The sequence below is a fragment of the Castanea sativa genome, chromosome 9 (assembly GCF_040712315.1).
Source record: "Castanea sativa cultivar Marrone di Chiusa Pesio chromosome 9, ASM4071231v1".
Taxonomy (NCBI): domain Eukaryota; kingdom Viridiplantae; phylum Streptophyta; class Magnoliopsida; order Fagales; family Fagaceae; genus Castanea; species Castanea sativa.
The window spans coordinates 45038576-45065016 of record NC_134021.1 but is presented as its reverse complement, the minus strand read 5'-3'; the positions used below and the strand labels follow the sequence as shown (position 1 = coordinate 45065016).

At 32.8% G+C, this 26441-nt stretch overlaps 4 protein-coding genes across 4 annotated transcripts; 1 reads left to right on the top strand and 3 right to left on the bottom strand.

Moving 5' to 3' along the window:
* Nucleotides 1–449: 449 nt before the first annotated feature.
* LOC142609292 (uncharacterized protein At1g05835-like) lies at nucleotides 450–1054 on the bottom strand. Its single transcript, XM_075780869.1, has 2 exons — nucleotides 997–1054; nucleotides 450–760 (listed from the first exon to the last, which is right to left on the bottom strand). The coding sequence occupies exons 1-2, from the start codon at nucleotides 1052–1054 to the stop codon at nucleotides 450–452; spliced, it is 369 nt and encodes a 122-aa protein (XP_075636984.1).
* Nucleotides 1055–8074: 7020 nt separating this feature from the next.
* Nucleotides 8075–8670, bottom strand: LOC142609291 (uncharacterized protein At1g05835-like). The gene is made up of 2 exons (XM_075780868.1): nucleotides 8613–8670; nucleotides 8075–8385 (listed from the first exon to the last, which is right to left on the bottom strand). Exons 1-2 carry the CDS (start codon nucleotides 8668–8670, stop codon nucleotides 8075–8077), a joined length of 369 nt encoding a protein of 122 aa, XP_075636983.1.
* Nucleotides 8671–13198: 4528 nt separating this feature from the next.
* On the bottom strand, nucleotides 13199–13803 carry LOC142609290 (uncharacterized protein At1g05835-like). The gene is made up of 2 exons (XM_075780867.1): nucleotides 13746–13803; nucleotides 13199–13509 (listed from the first exon to the last, which is right to left on the bottom strand). Exons 1-2 carry the CDS (start codon nucleotides 13801–13803, stop codon nucleotides 13199–13201), a joined length of 369 nt encoding a protein of 122 aa, XP_075636982.1.
* Nucleotides 13804–18400: 4597 nt separating this feature from the next.
* On the top strand, nucleotides 18401–25324 carry LOC142610562 (pentatricopeptide repeat-containing protein At2g41720). Its single transcript, XM_075782399.1, has 10 exons — nucleotides 18401–18840; nucleotides 19646–19818; nucleotides 20332–20437; nucleotides 21180–22289; nucleotides 22392–22497; nucleotides 22586–22790; nucleotides 23068–23200; nucleotides 23439–23543; nucleotides 24120–24237; nucleotides 24737–25324. The coding sequence occupies exons 1-10, from the start codon at nucleotides 18475–18477 to the stop codon at nucleotides 24781–24783; spliced, it is 2469 nt and encodes an 822-aa protein (XP_075638514.1). The 5' UTR covers nucleotides 18401–18474; the 3' UTR covers nucleotides 24784–25324.
* Nucleotides 25325–26441: the final 1117 nt, after the last annotated feature.

Sequence of the window (26441 nt, the reverse complement as noted above, 5' to 3'; positions counted from 1 at the left end):
AAAAGAGCATGAACGACATGCTGCAATTCAAATGTAGATTTGAAAATCAAAATTTTATGCTGCCCACGATATTATTATCAACATAGACCACATAATTGAAATCGAGTACAACAATAAAGCTCTTTTTTGGATGAAAAATCATCTAATTTAAATGAATTAACCAAAAACATCAGGTACTTTGGGAAACATCCTTAAGAAAAATTGATTACACCATGTGCAACTTGAAATCAAAAATTTAAAGGAGAGGCAATGCTATATAAAAGAGCATGGACGACATGCTGCAATTCAAATGAAGGTTTGAAAATCAAAATTTTATGCTGCCCATGATATTATTATTAACGTAGACAACATAATTGAAATCGAGTACAACAATAAAGCTCTTATTTAGATGAAAAACCATCTAATTTAAATGAATCTACGAAAAACATCAGGCACTTTGAGAAACCTCCTTAAGAACAATTGATTTGGGAAGAAAGTGGCTGGAATGAAAATGAAGTGTCCCAAGCATAGGTGAACCTAACTGAAGAAGATGGCTGAACTGGCAAACCATTGTTAACAAGGCATTCATTGCCAGACTGAGACAAGACCGAAGGGTCAACAGGTTTCACTGTCTGAAAACCATTGCAGGACAATTTCAAATCTGATTGGGAACATGGGCAGCCATTGTTGATTGTTACACTCCACACTGGCTTTTGTTGCACAACTTCTCCAGTTTTAGATTGTTTGATGGTTACTTGGCTTAGGGTGCATTGACAATTTCCTACAATTAAAGAAACATAAACAAATTAGAAATACTAAATCAAATTCAGAAGCATGAACAACATGAACATGAACACTGAAACTGACAAACCTTACATCCAAAAATATTCAAAATACAAGAATCGTTCATATGCCTTCATATTATAAAACAAAATGTTCCTTTTCATATAATATCATCTTTTTGTTTAAACGAAAGAAATGCCCTTCAGGATTGTATGCATTGATAGAATCCTTTACCTTTGCCAACGAAACTGAGGACGAAAAGTACACAAAGAAATTTAATGAAAGTAGCCATTGCTAAAAACTTTTTTGATGAAATTAGTTTCTCTACTTTTTTCTGAATGTAATGGTAAAGGACCTCATCTAATTTATAGTGATTTTTTAATCAAACAAATTAATTGCTTTGATCTTTTCCTTTAAAAGCTATATATTTTCCTATTTAGAAAGACCATTAGAATTGAGATTATGAATCAAAACTAGCATTAAATGTTAAGCAAATATGGTTACTTCTTGGTGACTATGCTATGGGGACTTCACTTTTCAAAAATCTCTCATTCCTCTTATATTTTTGGTAAAAAAATTATCTTTAGATATAAATTTAAATGATAGCCCCCTAGATTTTTACTAAAAACATGTAACTCGTTTATTTAGATAATTAATGCTTCGTTTTTGTTTCCTCTAATTGCTCTTGCAATATTAAGAGAAATGATATGTCCACAATATTTTTACAACAAATCATAAATGACAGATTGTTACTGGTTGTTACTGTTAAGGCAAAAAAGTAATCTTAGTGTTAGGTTCAAATTTGAACCAATAACAACTAACCATCTATGATTTGTTGTAAAAACGTTGTAAAAATGTTGTGGATGTAGCACCTTCAAAATGTATTTAATGTATTTGATAAAAATGGAAAATTTTGTATATTATTAATACACTATTTTTTTCCTCTAATAATTAGTCTTATACCATGATAAGAGTAATTCTTAGGTACTCTTGGAGTACCGAGAATGGTCCTTCTTACTCTCACATTCATAGTGTGGTCTGCTTATTAAATTTATGGTGATGTCCATCATGAATGTGGAAGGAGGGAGTACCATTTCACTATATTCCAGGAGTACCTAAGAATTTTCTCCATGATAATATATCTTAGAAATATATAAGTAAATTGTTTTTAATAAAAAATTTATTTTTTTAATTTTTAATTTAAAAATTAGATATCTGAAATTTTATCCTTTTAGAAGAAATATTAAATGTGATCTCATGCTAATTCGAAGTTAAAAATCTTTTTGTATTTATTAATATTATATATATAATTTGATCTATGTAAGAAAATTGCATTTGTTAAATGGTTATTTTTTGGATTTTTTTTTAATATATTTAGCTTGCAAAGAAATTTGCTAGCTCTGCCACTAATCATATTTGATCTCATATATTTGGTGATCTTCTCATAGAGTCATAGTTATGACAAATCCGTGATTTGGGATTATAAATTAAAGCAACTTCACCAAAAAAAAAAAAAGTTTAAGAAGTAAAGCTATAAAAACTATACTACACGCGGCTAGTCTAGTTTCTTGAGAAGTTCTATAGTCACAATATTTTTATTATATTTTCACAATAAATCATAAGTATTAAGTTGTTATTGGTCATAATTAGAGATCTACTACTAAAATTACTGTTTGTCCACTAATAACAATCCGTAACAATATGTTACTTATGATTTGTAGTGAAAATATTGTGGACATAACATTTTTCTTATACTTTTACAATTGTCTAATTTATAAGAGAAACACTATGTCTACAACATTTTCACAATACTTTCGCAACAAAATCCTAAGTGGCAAGTTATTGGTTATTACGTATGGGTAAAAAAATAATTTAAATTATGGAATCAAATTAAAACAAATAATAATTTACCACTTATAATTTGTTGTAAATGTATTGTAAAAATACTGTGAACATAGCATTTCTCAATTTATAATGATTTTTTAATCAAATGAAATAATTGCCTTTTTTTTTTTTTAGGAAGATGAAATAATTGCCTTGATAGCAGAAATAAGTCAAAAGAAATAATTGCCGTGATCATTTTTTTTTTCTTTTGAAAGACCTTTCACCTATTTAGAAAGACCTTTGAAATTTGATACCAAGAATCCCTTTTTTTTTTTCTGGGATCACTTCAAATAGCTCGAGTCAATTAATGCCAGTTATTAGTTCAATGCACCAAGCAAAATTTGTAGTTGAGATGGTTGCCTCTTTCACTCTCTCCCTTGCAGTTTTGAGATGGCAACATCAAGCAGCTCATGCTATTCAAGGCCCTTTTTTAAGTATCCTGATAACCTTATATGGAACATTTTCACACATGTTGCCGTAACCGCTGAGCTTGAAAGTCTTAGACATGGCATTGAAATTTTCACCAAGAAGTATTAACTATTATGTTCTGAAATCCAATAAAGCCATCACTGAATATTTTAAGGTTGTAAAGAAAGCCCCTTTTTTTTTTCAAGATGTAAAGAAAGCCCTTAATAGTGTTGAATGAGTCCTCTTGTGAATTTCCATTCTCTCCAGTATACAAAATTCTGTTCAGCTTAAATATATTACAAAGCAAATTTTTAGACCTCATGTTGGAGTGGCGGAGCAAGGAATTTTTTTTTTTGGGGCCATATAATTTTTTTTTTTTTTTGTATAAAATGTAAAATAGTAATGTACAATACTTTATAACTCAATATGTGCTATAAACAAAAGTGTATTAATTAAAATTAAATAATCATCAGACAAGATTGACAAAACGATTTAATATCTTTAATCAACTATGGGCAAAGTTGTGAGGATACTTCCCCAATTAATCGGATTTATCCGCTTCCTTTTAATGTGAGGATACTTCCCCAGAAGCTTATAAACCATGTGTGGGAGGGAACTCTTGCCGATGTGGGACTGCGGTGTAAAGCCCCCAGAGGGTGAAGATCCGTACGCTCCTATGTCGCTTGAGCCGATAAACCGTGAGGGACTGGCTCCCCAAAGCGGATAAATCCGATTAATTGGGGAAGTATCCTCACATTAAAAGGGCCATGTTAATAATGGTACACACATGGTCGCTCCAGAAGCTTATAAACCATGTGTGGGAGGGAACTCTTGCCGATGTGAGACTGCGGTGTAAAGCCCCCAGAGGGTGAAGATCCGTACGCTCCTATGTCGCTTGAGCCGATAAACCGTGAGGGACTGGCTCCCCAAAGCGGATAAATCCGATTAATTGGGATGTATCCTCACAAAAGTCACAAAACATAAAATAATATAAAAGTTAAACATCTTTTTTCAAAACTGTAACATATGCTCTTTAAGAGATTTAAAGCCATAAAGTATTGATGACTTTTCAATTTTTCTACTGCTATATACAAATAAGTCTTAAATGTGTTGGATGAAAATTATAATTTTTTTTCCTTTTTTGTGGAGGTAATTGTTTTTTTTTTTTTTTATTTAATGAGAAGATTTTACTTTTATTCATTATTTGTAATAGAGGAAACATCATGAATACATACAAACTCTACGTGGCTAGAACACTCCTCTCGCCGTGCAACGTAATTTTCAATATTAGCTGCATATTGAGCCAACAAGTGGGCAAGCCCATTTGCCTGCCTTTTTGTATGGGAAAAAGCAATAGTTCTAAAAGCCTGTGCACTGTGGATAGTTCCTGCAATTATATTTTGCACTGAAGTCGTAGTCTCCTAGTCCTTGAAGCGCGTTGTGGATACACATAGAGTCTCCCTCCAATGTTACATCCCTTACAACAACATCCAGAGCGAACTGCACCTCAATTTCCATTGCCTTAGCTTCTATCTCCAAAGCCCCGAAAGGAAGAGCCAACTTTCGAATGAGAGCAGCAATCACCTTACCTAGCTGAATCACGTATTAGCACACCAATACCCACCTGCTTCCGTTTGGCAAAAATGGCTCCATCCACATTCACTTTGTATTGACCCGGCTGTGGAGGACTCCATTTTATCACATCTGGACGCTGTTTTGGAGGGGCCAGTGGACGCTCATTCGCAGTCTGAAAATCATCCAACACCCTTAACGAGCTTCTCACAATTGCTCGGCCATCTCTGCGCTTTCCACCGTGTCTAACAGTATTTCTATCCTTCCATATTCCCAGCATATTGCTATAGCACGCTCCACCAAGCCCGGGTAAGATTCTGTCCACCTTTGTAACTGCCACATCACGTCCATAAACTGCCACACTGGGCTAATCTCAAACGGAATTACCAACTTGCTTGAAGACCAAATTTCTTTGACCTTATCACAGAGCCAAAATATGTGGCAAGTGGATTCAAGCGCTTTCCCACATGCTTCACAGATGCAGTCCTGAGTAATGTTTCTTTTCCTTAGGTTCTCTTTGGTGACTAGAATATTTTTGCAGGCTTTCCAGGCAAAATGTTTGATCTTGTTTGTCACGTTCATATTCCATAGGCGCCTACAATTGCTTTAAAGCCGTAGGGTCTGAGCTTTCAGGCATACCTCCACCAGAATGCATGTCTTGGGCCAGTTTATATGCACTCCTTACAGTGAACTTCCCATTTTTGTTACCCGTCCATATCACACAATCCCTCCCTTCATGTGCACTCAGCAGGATACTTAGAATGGCTTCGACATCCTTGGGGAGAAAGTTTTGGCAAATAAGGCCCTCCATCCACTCCATTCAGTCCCTATCAATCAAGTCGCACACCCTACCACCTTGTAGGCTCGTACATTCAGGTGTGACCACCCTATAAGTGCTTGGGTTTTGCAGCCACTTGTCCTTCCATATCTGAATATTTTCTCCATCACCCACCTGCCACCTTATGCCCCTTTTAACCATTTCTTGGGCTGCCCATAGACTTCTCCATGCAAAGGACGGCTGACTTCCTAGACTAGCCTCAATAAAATCGCATCTTAGGAAGCTCTTGGCTTTATATACACAGTAGAAAAGTGAAGATGAGATCGTTTGTAACCTTGTGAAGATAATGGTTAAAATACCTATGTGTTTATTTTAAAGATGTTAAATGTTTAATTATTATATTTTGTTAACATATATATTTATAGATTGTATTTTATTTAAACTCTCTTAAATATGTATGTATATTTTTAGGTGTGGGGCTAAAATAATAAAGTTATTTAAAAATTTTCAAATTATTTAGGATATTTTCAAAAGATTTTTTTTTTTTTTTGAAAAATTTTGGGGGGCCTACGCCCCCTCGGTCTTCAAGTGGCTACGCCACTGGGGAAGGTCCTTACATCTAATTTATCCATTGGAGTACATATGAGTGGAATTGTTTAGATTAATAGGAAGTTATTTCTTATGTCTTTTTATCATTTAAAATTGTATTTTTGTTATTAAGAGGCAGGTAAATAGATAAAGTTTGGATGAATTATTAGATTAGTCTTTAAATAAATCTTATCTACTTATAGTAATTAAAGATTGGGTTTCTATTGAATTTGAATGTTATAATTTTCTTGCAAAGCCATCTATTTCTATGGCTTGATGATGAATAACAAAACATGCTGAAAAATATTGTTATTGGGAGAAGTTTCGCATTGGAGGAATGGTGGTCATTTTTGCAGGGAAACTATCTATGATCAAAATATCATTTCAACCACATGTATTTGTGATATTCCAAAGAACCTATCTATGGTCCACATTTCTTTTCAATCACACGCATTTGTGAAAAAAGAAAAAGAAAAAAAAAAGAGACTACTTCAAGCTATAAACCGCAATACATTTTTTTTTTTTTTTTGGTATGAGGTAAACTGCTATCCTTAATAGTTTAAATTTGGTGAATAAGTATTGTCCAATTTGAAGATCATTGGTTGCTTAGAAATGTGACCATGATTGGAGACTCCATGTATTGGTCAAGGAAAATCCTCTTTGGAATATTATTTTCACTACTCTTTGGAGTGGACACTATCATTTGCTTCGCGAAAAATGAATACTTCAATCGTGTGTGCTGTTCAACTGCTCATAATCAAAAAGAGTTGCTTTTTATTTGTTCACTTTTTGCTTCAATGTTACCTCATACATTGTGATGACTTGCTATGACTTTAGGCTCCACAATTCATCACCATGATAGATTAGTATATTAGGGTTATCCTATCAAATGACAATGGCTTTTAATATCATGTGAAAACGATTGTGAACAATTTTGTGTCTAGAAAAATGTGATTATAGACTAAAGAGAGCTAACTGTGACTATATTTTCGTGGCAATTGACCGCAGGTTGTTAGGCAAGGAGGAAGTGAAAAGATTTGGAAAAGGAGGGCGACAAGACCCCTTTATTTACACGGTATTTGAACTCCTCACAATTTTAGTACTTTCTAAGTTCTAAATTCTAATTTTGTACCCCCTAAAATGAAAGCCAACATATTTAGATTTGAGGAAAGGTTGTAATGTCAAGCATGTGTTCAACATGTTTGTTTATCATTTTTGTCTATGTAATATAAGTTCGATTGATTGCTTTGTTTTCTTTATTTTGGTGCAGAAGCATGAGGAAGTTGGGAGTTATTACTTATTAGGATCCGGTCAAATGGAGAGTTTGGGTCATGTCTTGCTACTAGCTAGTGAAGCTTTTGTCAAATAGTGCCTAGGGGTAGCGGGTGGGGCTAAGTGATAAGGATACTGCTAATATTAAGAGCCCGTTTTGTAGAGGAGTTTGAGTAATTTTATTTGAGTGTTTTTGACATGCCTATGGGTGAAAATTTGTGTAAAAATATGTGTAATATTGTTTAAAATATGAAAATATGTATTAGAACTCAGCTACCAAACAAAGCCTAAAATATTATGGCATCTCTGTAATTTTACTTTGAAATTTATGTCTGTATATGGAAAGAAGATATCTCTATCCCAACTTTCATATAATACTTTTTCGGACTATATAAAAGATTTTCTTATATGACGTTGTGCTACGGGATCATTCCTATTTTCCTTAAGAGGTCAAAGGAAACATAGAATATTTTCCCACTATTATTTTGCATGTTAGAATCCTTGAATGCTCTGCTTCCGAGTTAGATGGGCATGTAAATTACTAGAAGTTGAGATTTCTTCTGTTCATAAGCAAAATTAAACAGGAAAAAAAATTTATTAATGTTTGGATGCGGCTGTTGAGCTGAAATGGAGATGGAATGGCAGAATGATGAAATTCAGTCAAATCAAAATTTTATGCTGCTCATGATATTATTATTAACGTAGACAACCTAATTGATATAGAGTACAACAATAAAGCTCTTATTTAGATGAAAAATCATCTAATTTAAATGAGTCTACCAAACACATCAGGCACTTTGGGAAACCTCCTTAAGAACAATTGATTTGGGAAGAAAGTGGCTGGAATGAAAATGAAGTGTCCCAAGCATAGGTGAAGCTAAGTGAAGAAGATGGTGCAACTGGGACACCATTGTTAACTAGACATTCGTTGCCTGACTTAGACAATACCGAAGGGTCAACAGGTTTCACTGTCTGAAAACCATTGCAGGACAATTTCAAATTTGATTGGGAACATGGGCAGCCATTGTTGATTGTCACACTCCACACTGGCTTTTGTTGCACTACTTCTCCAGTTTTAGATTGTTTGACGGTTACTTGGCTTAGGGTGCATTGACAATTTCCTACAATTAAAGAAACATAAACAAATTAGAAATACTAAATCAAATTCAGAAGCATGAACAACAAGAACATGAACACTAAAACTTACATCCAAAAACATTCAAAATACAAGAATCGTTCATATGCCTTCATATTATAAAACATAATGTTCCTTTTCATATAATATCATCTTTTTGTTTAAACGAAAGAAATGCCTTTCAAGATTGTATGCATTGATAGAATCCTTTACCTTTGCCAATGAAACTGAGGACGAAAAGTACACAAAGAAATTTTATGAAAGTAGCCATTGCTAAAAACTTTTTTGATGAAATTAGTTTCTCTACTTTTTTCTAAATGTAATGTTATAGGACCTTGTCTAATTTATAGTGATTTTTTAATCAAACAAATGAATTGCCTTGATCTTTTACTGTAAAAGCTATATATTTTCCTATTTAGAAAGACCATTAGAATTGAGATTATGAATCAAAACTAGCATTAAATGTTCAGCAAATATGGTTACTTCTCGGTGATTATGCTATGGGGGCTTGACTTTTCAAAAATCTCTCATTCCTCTTATATTTTTGGTAAAAAAAATTATCTTTAGATATAAATTTAAATGATAGCCCCCTAGATTTTTACTAAAAACATGTAACTCGTTTATTTAGATAATTAATGCTTCGTTTTTGTTTCCTCTAATTGCTCTTGCAATATTAATAACTCATTAATTCAAAATGTATTTAATTTATTTGATAAAAATGGAAAATTTTGTATATTATTAATACACTATTTTTTTCCTCTAATAATTAATCTTATACCATGATAATATATCTTAGAAATATATAAGTAAATTGTTTTTAATAAAAAAAAATTTTAATTTTTAATTTAAAAATTAGAGATCTGAAATTTTATCCTTTTAGAAGAAATATTAAATGTTATCTCATGCTAATTCGAAGTTAAAAATCTTTTAGTATTTATTAATATTATATATATAATTTGATCTATGTAAGAAAATTGCATTTGTTAAATGGTTATTTTTTGGATTTATTTTTAATATATTTAGCTTGGCCCCCTGAAGAAATTTTCTAGTTCTGCCACTAATTATATTTGATCTCATATACTTGTGATCTTCTCATAGAGTCATAGTTATGACAAATCCTTGATTTGGGATTATAAATTAAAGCAACTTCACCCAAAAAAAAAAAAGTTTAAGAAGTAAAGCTATAAAAACTATACCGCACATGGCTAGTCTAGTTTCTTGAGAAATTCTACGTTCACAATATTTTTACTACATTTTCACAACAAATCATAGGTATTAAATTATTATTGGTCATAATTAGAGACCTACTACTAAAATTACTATTTGTCCACCAATAACAATCCATAACAATACATTACTTGTGATTTGTGGTGAAAATATTATGGACATAACACTTTTCTTATACTTTTACAATTGTTTAATTTATAAGAGAAACACTATGTTCACAACATTTTTACAATACTTTTGCAACAAAATCTTAAGTGGCAGGTTATTGGTTGTTACATATGGGTAAAAAAGTAATTTAAATTGTAGAATCAAATTAAAACAAATAATAACTTACTACTAATAATTTGTTGTAAATGTGTTGTAAAAATACTGTGAATATAGCATTTCTCAATTTAAAATGATTTTTTAATCAAATGAAATAATTGCCTTTTTTTTTTTTTAGGAAGATGAAATAATTGCCTTGATAGCAGAAATAAGTCAAAAGAAATAATTGCCGTGATCATTTTTTTTTCTTTTCTTTTGAAAGAACTTTCACCCATTTAGAAAGACCTTTGAAATTTGATACCATAGAATCCCTTTTTTTTTTTCCTGGGATCACTTCAAATAGCTCGAGTCAATGCCAGTTATTAGTTCAATGCACCAAGCAAAATTTGTAGTTGAGATGGTTGCCTCTTTCACTTTCTCACTTGCAGTTTTGAGATGGCAACGTCAAGCAGCTCATGCTATTCGAGGCCCTTTTTGAGTATCCTGATAAACTTATATGGAACATTTTCACACATGTTGCCGTTACCCCTGAGTTTGAAAGTCTTAGACATGGCATTGAAATTTTCATCAAGGAGTATTAACTATTATGTTCTGAAATCCAATAAAGCCATCACTGAAAATTATAAGGTTGTAAAGAAAGCCCCTTTTTTTCGAGATGTAAAGAAAGCCCTTAATAATGTTGAATGAGTCCTCTTGTGAATTTCCATTCTCTCCAGTATACCAAATTCTGTTCAGCTTAAATATATTACAAAGCAAATTTTCAGACCTCATGTTGGAGCCAAGAATTTATTTTTGGGGGCCCATATAATTTTTTTTTTTTTTTTTGTGTTTGTGTTTGTGTGTATGAAATATAAAATAGTAATGTACAATACTTCATAACTCAATATGTGTTATAAACAAAAATGTATTAATTAAAATTAAACAATAATGAGACAAGATTGACAAAACTATGTAATATCTTTAATCAACTATGAAATGGGCAAAGTCACAAAACATAAAATAAAAAAATTTAATTAAACGTTTTTTTTCAAAACTATAACCTACGCTCTTTAAGAGATCTAAAGTCATCAAGTATTGATGACTTTTCAATCTTTCTACCACTACAAAAAACTGGACCTAGGTTTTTTTTTTTTTTTTTTAACAAGATAGAATTTCTACTCTAGCTTAATCTAAGTGTATATGTGTGTGAAGCTCATTTTTGGAAACTTGAACTTCAGTCCTTCCCCCCCACACCCCACAAGCACCTTTATACTTGTGGAGTGACCACCGCACCAAAGATGCACAGTGGTAATTATTGCATTTTGTTGACATATGTATTTATGGATTGTATTTTATTTAAACTCTCTTAAATATATATGTATATTATCAAGTGTAGGGGGCTAAAATAATATAGTTATTTTCAAATTACTTAGGATATTTTCAAAAAAAAAATTATATTTTTTTGAAAAATTTTAGGCCCTCCCCTTGGTCTTCAAATGGCTATGCCACTGGGAAGGTCCTTACATCTAATTTATCCATTGGAGTACATATGAGTGGAATTGTTTGGATTAATAGGAAGTAATTTCTTATGTCCTTTTATCATTTAAAATTGTATTTTGTTATTAAGAGGCGGGTAAATAGATAAAGTTTGGATAAATTATTAGATTAGTCTTTAAATAAATCTTATCTACTTGTAGTAAATAAAGATTGGGTTTCTATTGAATTTGAATGTTATAATTTTCTTGCAAAGCCATCTATTTCTATGGCTTGATGATGAATAACAAAACATGCTGAAAATTATTGTTATTGGGAGAAGTTTCGCATTGGAGGTATGGTGGTCATTTTTGCAGGGAAACTATCTATGATCAAAATATCATTTCAACCACATGTATTTGTGATTTTCCAAAGAACCTATCTATGGTCCACATTTCTTTTCAATCACACGCATTTGTGAAAAAAAAGAGACTACTTCAAGCTATAAACCGCTATACATTTTTTTTTTTTTTTTGTATGAGGTAAACTGCTATCCTTAATAGTTTACATTTGGTGAATAAGTATTGTCCAATTTGAAGATCATTGGTTGCTTAGAAATGTGACCATGATTGGAGACTCCAAGTATTGGTCAAGGAAAATCCTCTTTGGAATATTATTTTCACTACTCTTTGGAGTGGACACTATCATTTGCTTCTAGAAAAATGTGATTATAGACTAAAGAGAGCAAACTGTGACTATATTTTCGTGGCAATTGACCGCAGGTTGTTAGGCAATGAGGAAGTGAAAAGATCAGGAAAAGGAGGGCGACAAGACCCCTTTATTTACACGGTATTTGAACTCCTCACAATTTCAGTACTTTCTAAGTTCTAAATTCTAATTTTGTACCCCCTAAAATGAAAGCCAACATATTTAGATTTGAGGAAAGGTTGTAATGTCAAGCATGTGTTCAACATGTTTGTTTATCATTTTTGTCTATGTATTATAAGTTCGATTGATTGCTTTGTTTTCTTTATTTTGGTGCAGAAGCATGAGGAAGTTGGGAGTTATTACTTATTAGGATCCGGTCAAATGGAGAGTTTGGGTCATGTCTTGCTACTAGCAAGTGAAGCTTTTGTCAAATAGCGCCTAGGGGTAGCGGGTGGGGCTAAGTGATAAGGATACTGCTAATATTAAGGGCCCGTTTTGTAGAGGAGTTTGAGTAATTTTGTTTGAGTGTTTTTGACATGCCTGTGAGTAAAAATATATGTGAAAATGTGTATAATATCGTTTAAAATGTGAAAATGTGTGTTAGAACTCAACTCCCAAACAGGGCCTAAAATATTATGGCATCTTTGTAATTTTACTTTGAAATTTATGTTTGCATATGGAAAGAAGATATCTCTATCCCAACTTTCATATAATACTTTTTCGGACTATATAAAAGATTTTCTTATATGACGTTGTGCTACGGGATCATTCCTATTTTCCTTAAGAGGTCAAAGGAAACATAGAATATTTTCCCACTATTATTCTGCATGTTAGAATCCATGAATGCTCTGCTTCCTAGTTAGATGGGCATGTAAATTACTAGAAGTTGAGATTTCTTCTGTTCATAAGCAAAATTAAACAGGAAAAATAATTTATTAATGTTTGGATGCGGCTGTTGAGCTGGAATGGAGATGGAATGGCAGAATGATGAAATTCAGTCAAATCAAAATTTTATGTTGCCCATGATATTATTATTAACGTAGACAACATAATTGAAATAGAGTACAACTATAAAGCTCTTATTTAGATGAAAAATCATCTAATTTAAATGAGTCTACCAAAAACTTCAGGCACTTTGGGAAACCTCCTTAAGAACAATTGATTTGGGAAGAAAGTGGCTGGAATGAAAATGAAGTGTCCCAAGCATAGGTGAAGCTAAGTGAAGAAGATGGTGCAACAGGGACACCATTGTTAACTAGACATTCGTTGCCTGACTTAGACAATATCGAAGGGTCAACAGGTTTCACTGTCTGAAAACCATTGCAGGACAATTTCAAATTTGATTGGGAACATGGGCAGCCATTGTTGATTGTCACACTCCACACTGGCTTTTGTTGCACTACTTCTCCAGTTTTAGATTGTTTGATGGTTACTTGGCTTAGGGTGCATTGACAATTTCCTACAATTAAAGAAACATAAACAAATTAGAGATACTAAATCAAATTCAAAAGCATGAACAACAAGAACATGAACACTGAAACTAAAAATCCTTACATCCAAAAACATTCAAAATACAAGAATCGTTCATATGCCTTCATATTATAAAACAAAATGTTTCTTTTCATATAATATCATCTTTTTGTTTAAACGAAAGAAATGCCTTTCAAGATTGTATGCATTGATAGAATCCTTTACCTTTGCCAACGAAACTAAGGACGAAAAGTACACAAAGAAATTTTATGAAAGTAGCCATGGCTAAAAACTTTTTGATGAAATTAGTTTCTCTACTTTTTTCTGAATGTAATGTTATAGGACCTTGTCTAATTTATAGTGATTTTTGAATCAAACAAATTAATTGCCTTGATCTTTTACTGTAAAAGCTATATATTTTTCTAACTCGAAAGAAAGACCATTAGAATTGAGATTATGAATCAAAACTAGCATTAAATGTTCAGCAAATATGGTTACTTCTTGGTGATTATGCTACGGGGGCTTGACTTTTCAAAAATCTCTCATTCTTCTTATATTTTTAGTAAAAAAAATTATCTTTAGATATAAATTTAAATGATAGCCCCCTAGATTTTTACTAAAAACATGTAACTCGTTTATTTAGATAATTAATGCTTCATTTTTGTTTCCTCTAATTGCTCTTGCAATATTAATAACTCATTAATTCAAAATGTATTTAATGTATTTGATAAAAATGGAAAATTTTGTATATTATTCATACACTATTTTTTTCCTCTAATAATTAATCTTATACCATGATAATATATCTTAGAAATATATAAGTAAATTTTTTTAATAAAAACTTTATTTTTTATTTTTAATTTAAAAATTAGAGATCTGAAATTTTATCCTTTTAGAAGAAATATTAAATGTTGATCTCATGCTAATTCGGAGTTAAAAATCTTTTAGTATTTATTAATATTATATATATATATATATATATATATATATATAATTTGATATATGTAAGAAAATTGCATTTGTTAAAAGGTTATTTTTTGGATTTATTTTTAATATATTTAGCTTGGCCCCCTGAAGAAATTTTCTAGTTCTGCCACTAATCATATTTGATCTCATATATTTGTGATCTTCTCATAGAGTCATAGTTATGACAAATCCTTGATTTGGGATTATAAATTAAAGCAACTTCACCCAAAAAATAAAATAAAAAAGTTTAAGAAGTAAAGCTATAAAAACTATACCGCACATGGCTAGTCTAGTTTCTTGAGAAATTCTATGTTCACAATATTTTTACTATAGTTTCACAACAAATCATAGGTATGAAGTTATTATTGGTCATAATTAGAGACCTACTACTAAAATTACTATTTGTCCACCAATAACAATCCATAACAATACATGTGATTTGTGGTGAAAATATTATGGACATAATATTTTTCTTATACTTTTACAATTGTCTAATTTATAAGAGAAACACTATGTTCACAACATTTTTACAATACTTTCGCAACAAAATCCTAAGTGGCAGGTTATTGGTTGTTACATATGGGTAAAAAAGTAATTTAAATTGTGGAATCAAATTAAAACAAATAATAACTTACCACTTATAATTTGTTGTAAATGTGTTGTAAAAATACTGTGAATATAGCATTTCTCAATTTAAAATGATTTTTTAATCAAATGAAATAATTGCCTTTTTTTTTTTAGGAAGATGAAATAACTGCCTTGATAGCAGAAATAAGTCAAAAGAAATAATTGCCGTGATCATTTTTTTTTTTCTTTTGAAAGACCTTTCACCTATTTAGAAAGACCTTTGAAATTTGATACCATAGAATCCCATTTTTTTTTTCCTGGGATCACTTCAAATAGCTCGAGTCAATGCCAGTTATTAGTTCAATGCACCAAGCAAAATTTGTAGTTGAGATGGTTGCCTCTTTCACTCTCTCACTTGCAGTTTTGAGATGGCAACATCAAGCAGCTCATGCTATTCGAGGCCCTTTTTGAGTATCCTGATAAACTTACATGGAACATTTTCACACATGTTGCCGTTACCCCTGAGCTTGAAAGTCTTAGACGTGGCATTGAAATTTTCATCAAGGAGTATTAACTATTATGTTCTGAAATCCAATAAATCCATCACTAAAAATTTTAAGGTTGTAAAGAAAGCCCATTTTTTGGAGATGTAAAGAAAGCCCTTAATAATGTTGAATGAGTCCCCTTGTGAATTTCCATTCTCTCCAGTGTACCAAATTCTGTTCAGCTTAAATAGATTACAAAGCAAATTTTCAGACCTCATGTTGGAGTGGCGAAGCCAAGAATTTATTTTTGGGGTGCTCATATAATTTTTTTTTTTTTTTTTTTTGTGTTTGTGTGTATGAAATATAAAATAGTAATGTACAATATTTCATAACTCAATATGTGCTATAAACAAAAGTGTATCAATTAAAATTAAACAATCATGAGACAAGATTGACAAAACTATTTAATATCTTTAATCAACTATGAAATGGGCAAAGTCACAAAACATAAAATAAATAAAACATAAAATTAAAAAAAAAAAAACATAAAAGTTAATTAAACATCTTTTTTCAAAACTATAACCTACGCTCTTTAAGTGATCTAAAGTCATCAAATATTGATGACTTTTCAATCTTTTTACCACTACAAAAAACTGTACTTAGGTTTTTTTTTTTTTTTTACAAGATAGAATTTCTACTCTAATCTAACCTAAGTGCATATGTGTGTGAAGCTCCTTCCTGAAAACTTGAACTCCGGCCCTTGCCCCCCACACCCCACAAGCACCTTTTACTTGTGGAGTGATCACCGCACCAAGGGTGCACGGTGGTAATTATTGTATTTTGTTGACATATGTATTTATGGATTGTATTTTATTTAAACTCTCTTAAATATATATGTATATTATCAAGTGTAGGGGGCTAAAATAATATAGTTATTTAAAAATTTTCAAATTACTTAGGATATTTTCAAAAAAAAAATTATATTTTTTTGAAAAATTTTGGGGGGCCTAGGCCCCCCTCGGTCTTCAAATGGCTATGCCACAGGGAAGGTCCTTACATCTAATTTATCCATTGGAGTACATATGAGTGGAATTGTTTGGATTAATAGGAAGTAATTTCTTATGTCCTTTTATCATTTAAAATTGTATTTTTGTTATTAAGAGGCAGGTAAATAGATAAAGTTTGGATAAATTATTAGATTAGTCTTTAAATAAATCTTATCTACTTGTAGTAAATAAAGATTGGGTTTCTATTGAATTTGAATGTTATAATTTTCTTGCAAAGCCATCTATTTCTATGGCTTGATGATGAATAACAAAACATGCTGAAAATTATTGTTATTGGGAGAAGTTTCGCATTGGAGGTATGGATTCCCTTAACATAGTACATTTCATCATCGAACTTGAAGGCCTTGTTTTCCTCAAAGTAGTTAACAAGAAGAAAAATTTGTGCTCATAACTATTGATATCAGAGCCCACGCAATGGACAATTCACGCACTTAGCATGTAGGTGCTAAGCTGTAACTTTTAGGAGGTTTGTTTCCTTATAAGAAAACCGTTTGCTCTTATGCATGATTTTGTCCATTTGTGAGGTGCTTGTGATCCAAGCACAACAATTAATATTATGTGTAGGGAAGTAGCACTTAAAACCCAAGAAAGCATTGGGCCTTAGATCGAAACAGGCCCATAACATATCATTTCGAGATAAGGGGCCCAACTATGGAGGCACATGCGATCACAAGAAAAAGGTGAAAGAAAAAGTCATCAGAAATGCCCCAAAGATCTTGAACCTCGGAAACTGACCTAACAGGATCCATCACCTTTTGTTCGAGTACGAGTAGATCACTTGAACCATTTGAGGTGAAGGCCTGTTGACTACGCTATCCACATCAATTCATGTTTCAAGCTACCAAAGGCATCCCACTGAGGTATACGCAAAATATCCGAGAATGTCCTCTAAATCTTCCTGATAAATCCACAACAACCCACCTGACACAATTGCATTTAATGCAATAAATAACTTATCATAATAAAACAAAAAGGCCCAAAGTCTTTTGTTCATCATAACCTCAAAAAAAGATGAGCCTAATGGGATAGAAAGTTGCCTAACCATGCTAGGACAACACCTACTATAGCACATGCTGGAGAAGAAAATAAGGAGAACCAAGTTGAAGATAAGGATGAAGAAGAAAGAGAAGGGAGATTATAAAAGGAATTAAGACAGACAAAGAGAGGATCTTAGAAAAAATATGAGTCGTGAAACAAAAGAGAAGAGCAAAACACATAATGAATAATGTAACAAAAAAGATCATGTTAATGAAGTTCAAAGCATATTTTTGCAAAGCATAGAATAGTCTGTCTCTTGTTCAAATCTATCATTACGAATTATATTAAACCCATGATAAAAATTAATTTTGATTATACGCGGGCCACTAAGCTTAAGGCCAGAGTCCGTCTTCCACATTTTGAGCCTAATTTATTTTTGTTATTACTATTACGGTATTGTATAATTTAGGATATGTTTAAAAATAATTTTACTTAAAATAATAAGTCTTTTTTTGGAGTCTTTAAATATGCATGTAATATGTAAAATAAAATTTCAGTTCAAAAACTCATCAATAAAATTTGAGAAGTGCTACGTCTACAACATTTTTACAACAAATCATAGGTAGTTAGTTGTTATTGGTTCAAATTTGAACCTAACACTAAGATTAATTTTTTGCCCCAATAATAACAACCAGCAACATCCTGCCACTTAAAATTTGATGTAAAAATATTAGAAAAATATTATGGACATATCATTTCTCATCAAATTTCAGTTCAGAATCTATTTGATAAATCCTATCCCACCTATTATCCACTTCACTAACACAGTGGCACACACACACTCTCTCTCTCTCTCTCTATCTCTCTCTGCTTCTCTTCGGCAAATGAGCAATGGGAACCAATACCAACACCATAACCTTGAACCTTAACCTTAACCTTAAACTCAAACTCAGTCCAACTCGACCCAAAACCAAAATCCTCTGCAAGAACAACTCCGCCTTCGAAGAAAACAAGCAAGTGAGCGTGGACTATGATGAGGGCAAGCACGAAGTCTCCACGCGCCTCACCGGCCTCAGGAAAGCCGATCTTCAAAGACGCTATCGCCTCCGAGTCGAGGCCGACCGCTTTCAGAGGGACTGGACTTTGTCGGAATTGGTCCATGAAATCCTCAGCCTCCGCCCTCATGACGACATTGAGGGCGTGTTGAATCGCTGGATTGGCCGCTTTGCCAGAAAGAATTTCCCACTTCTTATCAGGGTATTCGAAAAAAATCAAGTTTTTACTTCATTTTGTATTGCTAATTTGCTTAGTTGGATACCAAAACTGAATTCAATTTGATGAATTTGAGGTGGGTTTTATGTGAAACGGATTTCTATGCTCATGCTGTGCCAACTTAAATTTAGTAGCTTTATTATGAATGAATCTGCTAGAGTTAGATTTGGAGAATTTGAGGTGGGTTTTTTGTGAACTGGATTTCTATGCTCATGATGTGCCAACTAATGTGAAATATAATCGAAATACCAACTGATGATTAATAGTTTATTGAAATAGTGTCATTTTGATTATGGGAGTTAAGGCAAAACTCTTCCCGTGGCTATGCTCAGTGTCATACATTTTGTTTAGGGTCGGTCCCAGACCTGAAAAAAGGAGAAGGGTTTTGGTAGGTTGATGGCCAGCACAAAAGTTAGTAACTTTATTATGATTGAATCTATTGTAAATACAAGTTATCGTGTCCCATAAAACGTGGGGCTGGCCTAATTAGTTTGTTGAGGATCCGTAGCTGACCCTAAAGTTTTGGGAGTAAAGGCTTGGTGTTGTTGTAGACATTGTAGGCAAAAAAGTATTGTACTTGGGGCAAGATGAAAAGCTTGGCCTCTACCTCAAAATGGCACTCTCTCTTCCCATAATAATGGAAAGAGGGTGAGGGTTCAAGACCTATTGGGTGCATATGTAACTTTCTAATTAAAAAATAATAATAATAAAAATTGATGTGAATATCAATACATTTCTGCCTGGCGCTTACATAAGATATTGAAAAGTATTGTTTTTTTTCTTGTTATAGGAGATAACACAGAGGGGTTCTATTGAACGTAGCATTCAAGTTTTCCAGTGGATGAAAAATCAAAAGAACTATTGTCCTCGGAATGATATTTATAATATGATGATCAGATTACATGCTAGGCATAATCGGACAGATCAAGCACGTGGTTTGTTGTTTGAGATGCAAGAGTGGAGGTATGCCTTTTGTTTATGCATCTTATGTATTTTCTCAGATTATCCTATTACAGTAGGAAGCAGATTGGTCAGAAAAGAAATTCCTCTTGGTAAATGGTAATTAGGCTGTGTTAATTATGAATTGTCACTAGTCCTTCTCTTATTTCCAATAGATTTAAGGCGAAATTTGCTTCTTGGACCAAATAACTGGTTTGCTTGATGACTTGTGATTGAATTGGATCAAATTGACAGGAAAGAAAATCAAATATCTAATGTGTGCTGCATATAATGTCTAAACTTAATGAAGAAATTGAAAACCAGATAGTATACTTTTGAGCTTATGCTTATGCATTTGTAGCAATCTGGTCTAAGCGTGTTACAATTACTAACTTGTCTAATAATGAGACAATATTATTTCATGATTCTCTATGTTAGTTCTGCTTATGTTGTCAATTTGATAATTTGTAGGTTAAGAGTGGTACAAGCATACCATTCTTGACAGCTGTGGTGACATATCATTTCCTTTCTTGCTAGGTGCAAGCCTGATGCTGAGACTTACAATGCTCTTATCAATGCACATGGTCGAGCAGGTCAATCGCGTTGGGCCATGAATATTATGGAAGACATGCTACGTGCTTCTGTGTGTACTTGTATTCTTCTTCCCTAGTCAATCTTATTGGGTCTAACTTGATGTGAGCAACATTCTTTTCCTTTGATGCTCAAATGGCATTTGGTGAGAGAAAATGTTTGCAATATCACATGTTATTAAGAATTGAGTCTTTTTGGATTTTTCACAAAAAATGTATTTATGATTGGCATGGTCTATTTTTTGCATGTCATGGATTTTATTCCCTTCTTATATTTTGCTTATCAAGCAAGAGAGGGTTATGTGAAACTTTGTGGTGGTTCTCAAGGATTCGCATTTATCGAGATTAAGTTCATAATATAGTTTCAGAGTTGCATATGGCACAACCTAGAATATGGTTTACTTTGTTTTAAATGTCTACACAAGTGTTTTGGGTGTTTCTCATGAATTACACCTCCCAAAATCTAATGGTTGCATATTCCTAAAATTTTCAAATAGCGCAATAAATGGCTTGCTTCTTTTCTATTCTCTCTTAAATGCACAATATATGTTAGTATGAATCAAGGTATCTTTGTATGTCATCTAGTGGAAAATTAAGTAGTCAAATGCTTATTTATGTCAATTAAATATTTCATATCAATTAAATCTTGAACTGTTCATATAACTTAGCATTCATGAGCAATATAATTGCTCTGCTTTAGTGTTTGCTAATATTTTTTCTTGCACTTCAATATAGCAACTTAGCTTTTAAATTACATTCATGGTGGATGTCGGTAACCTTATTATATGGGTGCAGATCCCTCCCAGTCGGTCAACATATAACAATCTGATCAATGCTTGTGGATCTAGTGGAAATTGGAGAGAAGCTTTGAAAGTTTGCAAGAAAATGACAGATAATGGAGTTGGGCCTGATCTTGTTACTCACAATATCGTTTTGTCTGCATACAAAAATGGGGCTCAGTATTCAAAAGCTTTGTCCTATTTTGAGCTAATGAAGGGGACAAACATTCGTCTTGACACAACCACCCATAATATTGTAATACATTGCCTAGTAAAGCTTGGCCAATATGCGAAAGCCATTGATATGTTTAATTCTATGAGGGAGAAGAGAGCAGGATGTCACCCTGACGTTGTAACATTTACTAGCATCATTCATTTGTATTCTGTATGTGGCCAAATTGAAAATTGTAAGGCTGTGTTCAATACAATGCTTGCAGAAGGCCTAAAACCTAACATTGTTTCTTACAATGCACTAATAGGTGCATATGCTTCACATGGGATGAGTAAAGAGGCATTGTCTGTTTTCAATGAGATCAAGCAAAGTGGTTTCTGCCCAGATGTTGTATCTTATACATCTTTACTCAATGCTTATGGAAGATCACAACAACCTAAAAAGGCCTGGGAAGTATTTGACATGATGAAGAGAAACAACCGGAAGCCAAATCTTGTCAGCTACAATGCATTGATTGATGCCTATGGATCTAATGGTTTGTTGGCTGAAGCTGTTGAAGTCTTGCGTGAGATGGAGCAAGATGGGATCCAGCCAAATATTGTCTCAATATGCACACTCTTGGCTGGCTGTGGACGATGTGGTCAAAAGGTGAAGATTGATGCTGTGCTTTCAGCAGCTGAGCAGCGAGGCATTCAGTTGAACACAGTTGCATTTAACTCGGCTATTGGAAGCTATATGAATGTAGGGGAATATGAGAAAGCTATAACCTTATATAGATCTATGAGGAAAAAGAAAGTTACGCCAGATTGTGTTACTTACACTGTGTTGATAAGTAGTTGTTATAAGATGTCAAAATATACTGAGGCGCTAGGTTTCCTTGATGAGATGAAGAAATTAAAAATTCCTTTGTCCAAAGAGGTCTACTCATCTGTGATTTGTGCCTACAGCAAACAGGCAAGTGTGTTCACAAAGTTGCCTCTTAATACTTATTAGATTATCCATGATTGATTTTCTTTTATAATGGTTCTCTTCATTTTTGTTCTTGCAATAATTCAGGGTCAACTTGAAGAAGCAGAATCTATGTTCAACTCGATGAAGATGGCTGATTGTTATCCTGATGTAGTTACATATACTGCAATGCTACATGCATATAATGCTGCTGGTGAGATTGTATGTTATTCCATTGAAATGATTGGATGCTGACTAAAAAGATATATTTTGAAACTGAAATTTGTAGTATTTTCTATCAGAGAATTGGGAAAAAGCTTGTGTGCTATTTGAAGAAATGGAAGCAAATAATATCCTACCTGATACTATTGCTTGTTCAGCTTTGATGAGAGCTTTTAATAAAGGAGGCCAACCATCCAAGGTTCTAATTTTGGCAGAAGTTATGAGGGAAAAAGAAATCCCTTTTGGGGATTCTATTTTCTTTGAAATGGTATCAGCTTGTAGCATGTAAGTTCCCCATCTGTCTTCTCTCTGGATAAAGAATAGAACGCTAAAGATGAGCATTAATGTATCTTTCCCTATTCTTTTATCTTTCTTATAGGTTTCATTTTTTTTTTTTTTTTTAGTTTTACAGCTTGTCAGCATTATTGCGTTTGCGCATATGTGTTTTCCATTATTTTCTTGCTAAATCTGTTTTGATGGCAGTTTACTGACTTGACAATATATCTTCTTTTGTCATTATTTTATCACTGCATATGAAACTAAAACTGAATTTTGGTTTAAGATTACGAGATTGGAGGACAGCAGTGGACCTGATTAAGCTTATGGAGCCCTTGTTCACTGTACTTTCAGTTGGACTTTTGAATCAGCTCCTGCATTTTCTCGGAAAAAGTGGGAAGACTGAGACTATGATGAAGGTTCTTTAAACTTGCTCAAGTTTTCATATGATAAGTAAATGTTGACAAGTACAAAACTTTGCCTTCATGCATCCATTTCTCTCTCTCTCTCTCTCAATCTTCTGAGCATCTTAAGCAATATGCAATCTGAAGTTTATTGGTTTTTTATCTAAGAAAGCTGATCTGTTTGCAAATTTTGATAGCTAATGTTGCCATATATATAGTCTTGTACTAAGATTTTCTTTTCCACTCAATGCAGTTGTTTTACAAGATAGTGGCCACTGGTGCTGATATCGATTTTAATACTTATTCTATTTTGTTGAAGAACCTTTTGTCTGCTGGAAATTGGAGGAAATATATTGAGGTAACCTTAGGTCAACTTCTGCTTCTTTTTGACTATATGCAGCAATGGTATAAGTCCAGCCTTATAGCATTTCTGGCGTGGTGACCAAGTTTTTAAATGTCATTGAGTGACACTGAGGCTGCTCTTGACTGTTCCTAAGCACTGGGCCAGTGGTTCAACCCAATCAGTTAATTTTTCTTTCTGAATATGAATTAAATGAATGAAATGGTGTTATGCATCTCAACTGTGGTGTTAAGAATATAGGTACATAACAATTAATTAAGCTTTTAGGCATTCAATGTGAGCCTGTGTTGTTGGTACTTGTTCCAGCATTGTTTGTTTCACTTCGTGGAAAGTACCATGTCTCTTGTTAAGTGATTACCTTTCTTTTTCATGCACAATATCAAATTTCAACATTCTGTTCTGTGGTTGAACATTTTATTCTTCTCTTTGATTGTTTTCTGAAGGACAGCTGTGGCCAAATAACATTGTGACATACTGACATGCGAGCTTTCATGTTCCAATATCTTTCTTTAATGCTTATGAGATAGACCCTAGAAATTTAATTTCCTTTTCTTTTTTGTCATTTTGATGCAGGTATTGCAGTGGATGGAGGATGAGGGAATTCAACCATCGAATGGAATGTACCATGATATTCTTTTCTTTGCTCAAAGAGGTGGTGCTGAATATGCTGTTGTCATTCAAGAAAGAGTTGGTATGTAGGCTCTTATTTATTATGATGGGATCATATATGTACATCCGGGTGAATGTATATGTTAGTATGTATGTCCTTCCAATCCAATAACATAGATACGATTTCCAACTTAGTTGCCTTTTTTTTCTTTCCTTAGATTGGACCAGATAGAGAATCATTATGAAGTGTTGGTGTACGGTCCTGGTGGCTGGTGCTTACCTAAGAAACAATATAAACTGATGAACTTGAAAGTAATTTGTATGATATACATGGGAAATGTGACCTGTGGGATCTGTTAATAAACTATAAGATCTATGTCCACTTGTAGTCATAACTGCTCTTTCTTTCAGTTGTTAAGACTTAAATTATAACACTTATATCATTCTTTTACCAATCAAAAAATAAATTACAACTGTTCTATCAATTTATTACATTCTTAATTTCTGCTACATCTTCCATTTTGTGCTCTTGCAACTACCCAAAAATCCACTAACTTTATTTGGGTTATGAATTTGTGCAGATTCCTTGAAAAGAAAAGTTGGGGATCAAATATCTGTGAGCAAATAGTGATCCTTCTCAACCAACCTTACCATGCACAAATGGAGCAAAAGCATATAAAGCCCAATCCGCTAGAGTCACCGTCAACTTGCTGGAGGATTGCTACATTTAAGTTGTCTCTTTGTGGAGGGGATGACCAGGGATCACCTGAGCAGTAGGTTGTTTTCTCTGGGGCAGTTATGAGCCGGATTTTGACCAGGGATCAAGCTGTGTGCAGTATATTTAAGAGAGAGTTCTTCTGGCAGCTACTGGATATCAACCTTGCTATTGACATCTTGAATAAGAAAGTCAACCTTCTTGGAAGGCTTTTGTATGTGCCTGCAGAGATAGAAAATTTAAAGCAAACGGTCTCTTTTGCAAATCAATACATCCAACGAAGTGATTTGTGTTCAGAGAGGACTGCTGGGGTATCAGCTGAGGCCAATATTCATGATATGGAGAAAATCTCTTTGTTGTATCCATTCTCTTTCTTTAATGTAATTTATTCATTGTTAATCGGAAAATATTAATTCTATTTTATCCAAAATAATGAAGCAGGTTTGATTGTGCTTTTTTTATTTTTTTATTTGATAAACAGGTTTGATTGTGCTGAATGCTTATCAAAATCGTATGTTTTCCATGGCTACACTTCATGCATATTTGTAGTGCCATTATATTATATTATCATGTGGGCTGCACTTATCCTAACTACTTCATAAACTAGGTGAAAAAGAAAAAAAAAAGTTGAATTGATTTTTATCGGTACCCTTAAGGTAACTGTTAATAGACAATTTTATATTATCATGTAGGCCACACTTATCCTAACTACTTCATAAACTAGGTAAAAAAAAAAAAGATTGAATTGATTTTTATCCTACCCTTAAGGTAACTGTTAATAAACAATTTTTAGGGAAGTTGTGATACTATTTTTATGAAAAGAAAAAAAAAATTGTTAAAATATTAATTTTTTTTTCTATAACAACTTTATTAAAATAGATTACTAAAAAAATGCTCTTAAGACTTTTTTTCTTCTTTTTTATAATTTGATAATTAAGAGAGATGATTTTGAATCTTAAATGTCTTTATTATAAATGACAAGAGATGTTAACTAGATAAGCTACAAAATTTTTTAGTTTTTTTATTCCCCTATTTTTAGTATAACTAAAACATCAATTATTTTTTCTGTCGTTTATCCTTAAAAAAAAACATCAATTATTTTTTGTGCACTAGATTCCTCAAATTTGCAAAAACTGAGTAATTTTACGTGAGACATTAATTATTACATTGGGAGAGAATCATTGAATCATTTCACACAAAGAAGCTGAGCAAAATTTATTAGTTTTTAATAACAAAACAGTGGTAGTAAAAAAAATTAAAAAAAATGGAAGATGGGTCCCATTAACTTTGGTATGATTACAACTTTAACAGAAGAGATAATTACAACTTCACAAATTCACTTTCACTTGAGAGTCTTTGGGAGGTAGAATCTTTACTTACTACACACAAGCAAGAAAGAAAGAGAAAAAAATGCGACTCTGCTCTGACAAATGGGTGTCCTGTCTTTTTTTGACACGTTCCACGTGGTGACCTTCAGAAACACTTTCAAACCATGTCCAATTACCATATTACCCTCAACCCCCGTCCTAGCCGTTACACTCCTTTTTTCCCCCAAACCACTTAGGGTCATT

Bases quoted from the DNA above. Each gene is read 5' to 3' on its own strand.
- LOC142609292 (XM_075780869.1), bottom strand. From the start codon at position 1,054: ATGGCTACTTTCATTAAATTTCTTTGTGTACTTTTCGTCCTCAGTTTC. The intron at 761-996 runs GTAAAGGATTCT...CTTTAATTGTAG, and splicing joins CCTCAGTTTCGTTGGCAAAG to GAAATTGTCAATGCACCCTA.
- LOC142609291 (XM_075780868.1), bottom strand. From the start codon at position 8,670: ATGGCTACTTTCATAAAATTTCTTTGTGTACTTTTCGTCCTCAGTTTC. The intron at 8,386-8,612 runs GTAAAGGATTCT...CTTTAATTGTAG, and splicing joins CCTCAGTTTCATTGGCAAAG to GAAATTGTCAATGCACCCTA.
- LOC142609290 (XM_075780867.1), bottom strand. From the start codon at position 13,803: ATGGCTACTTTCATAAAATTTCTTTGTGTACTTTTCGTCCTTAGTTTC. The intron at 13,510-13,745 runs GTAAAGGATTCT...CTTTAATTGTAG, and splicing joins CCTTAGTTTCGTTGGCAAAG to GAAATTGTCAATGCACCCTA.
- LOC142610562 (XM_075782399.1), top strand. From the start codon at position 18,475: ATGGGAACCAATACCAACACCATAACCTTGAACCTTAACCTTAACCTT. The intron at 22,290-22,391 runs GCAAGTGTGTTC...GCAATAATTCAG, and splicing joins TTTGTGCCTACAGCAAACAG to GGTCAACTTGAAGAAGCAGA. The intron at 23,544-24,119 runs GTAACCTTAGGT...ATTTTGATGCAG, and splicing joins ATTGGAGGAAATATATTGAG to GTATTGCAGTGGATGGAGGA.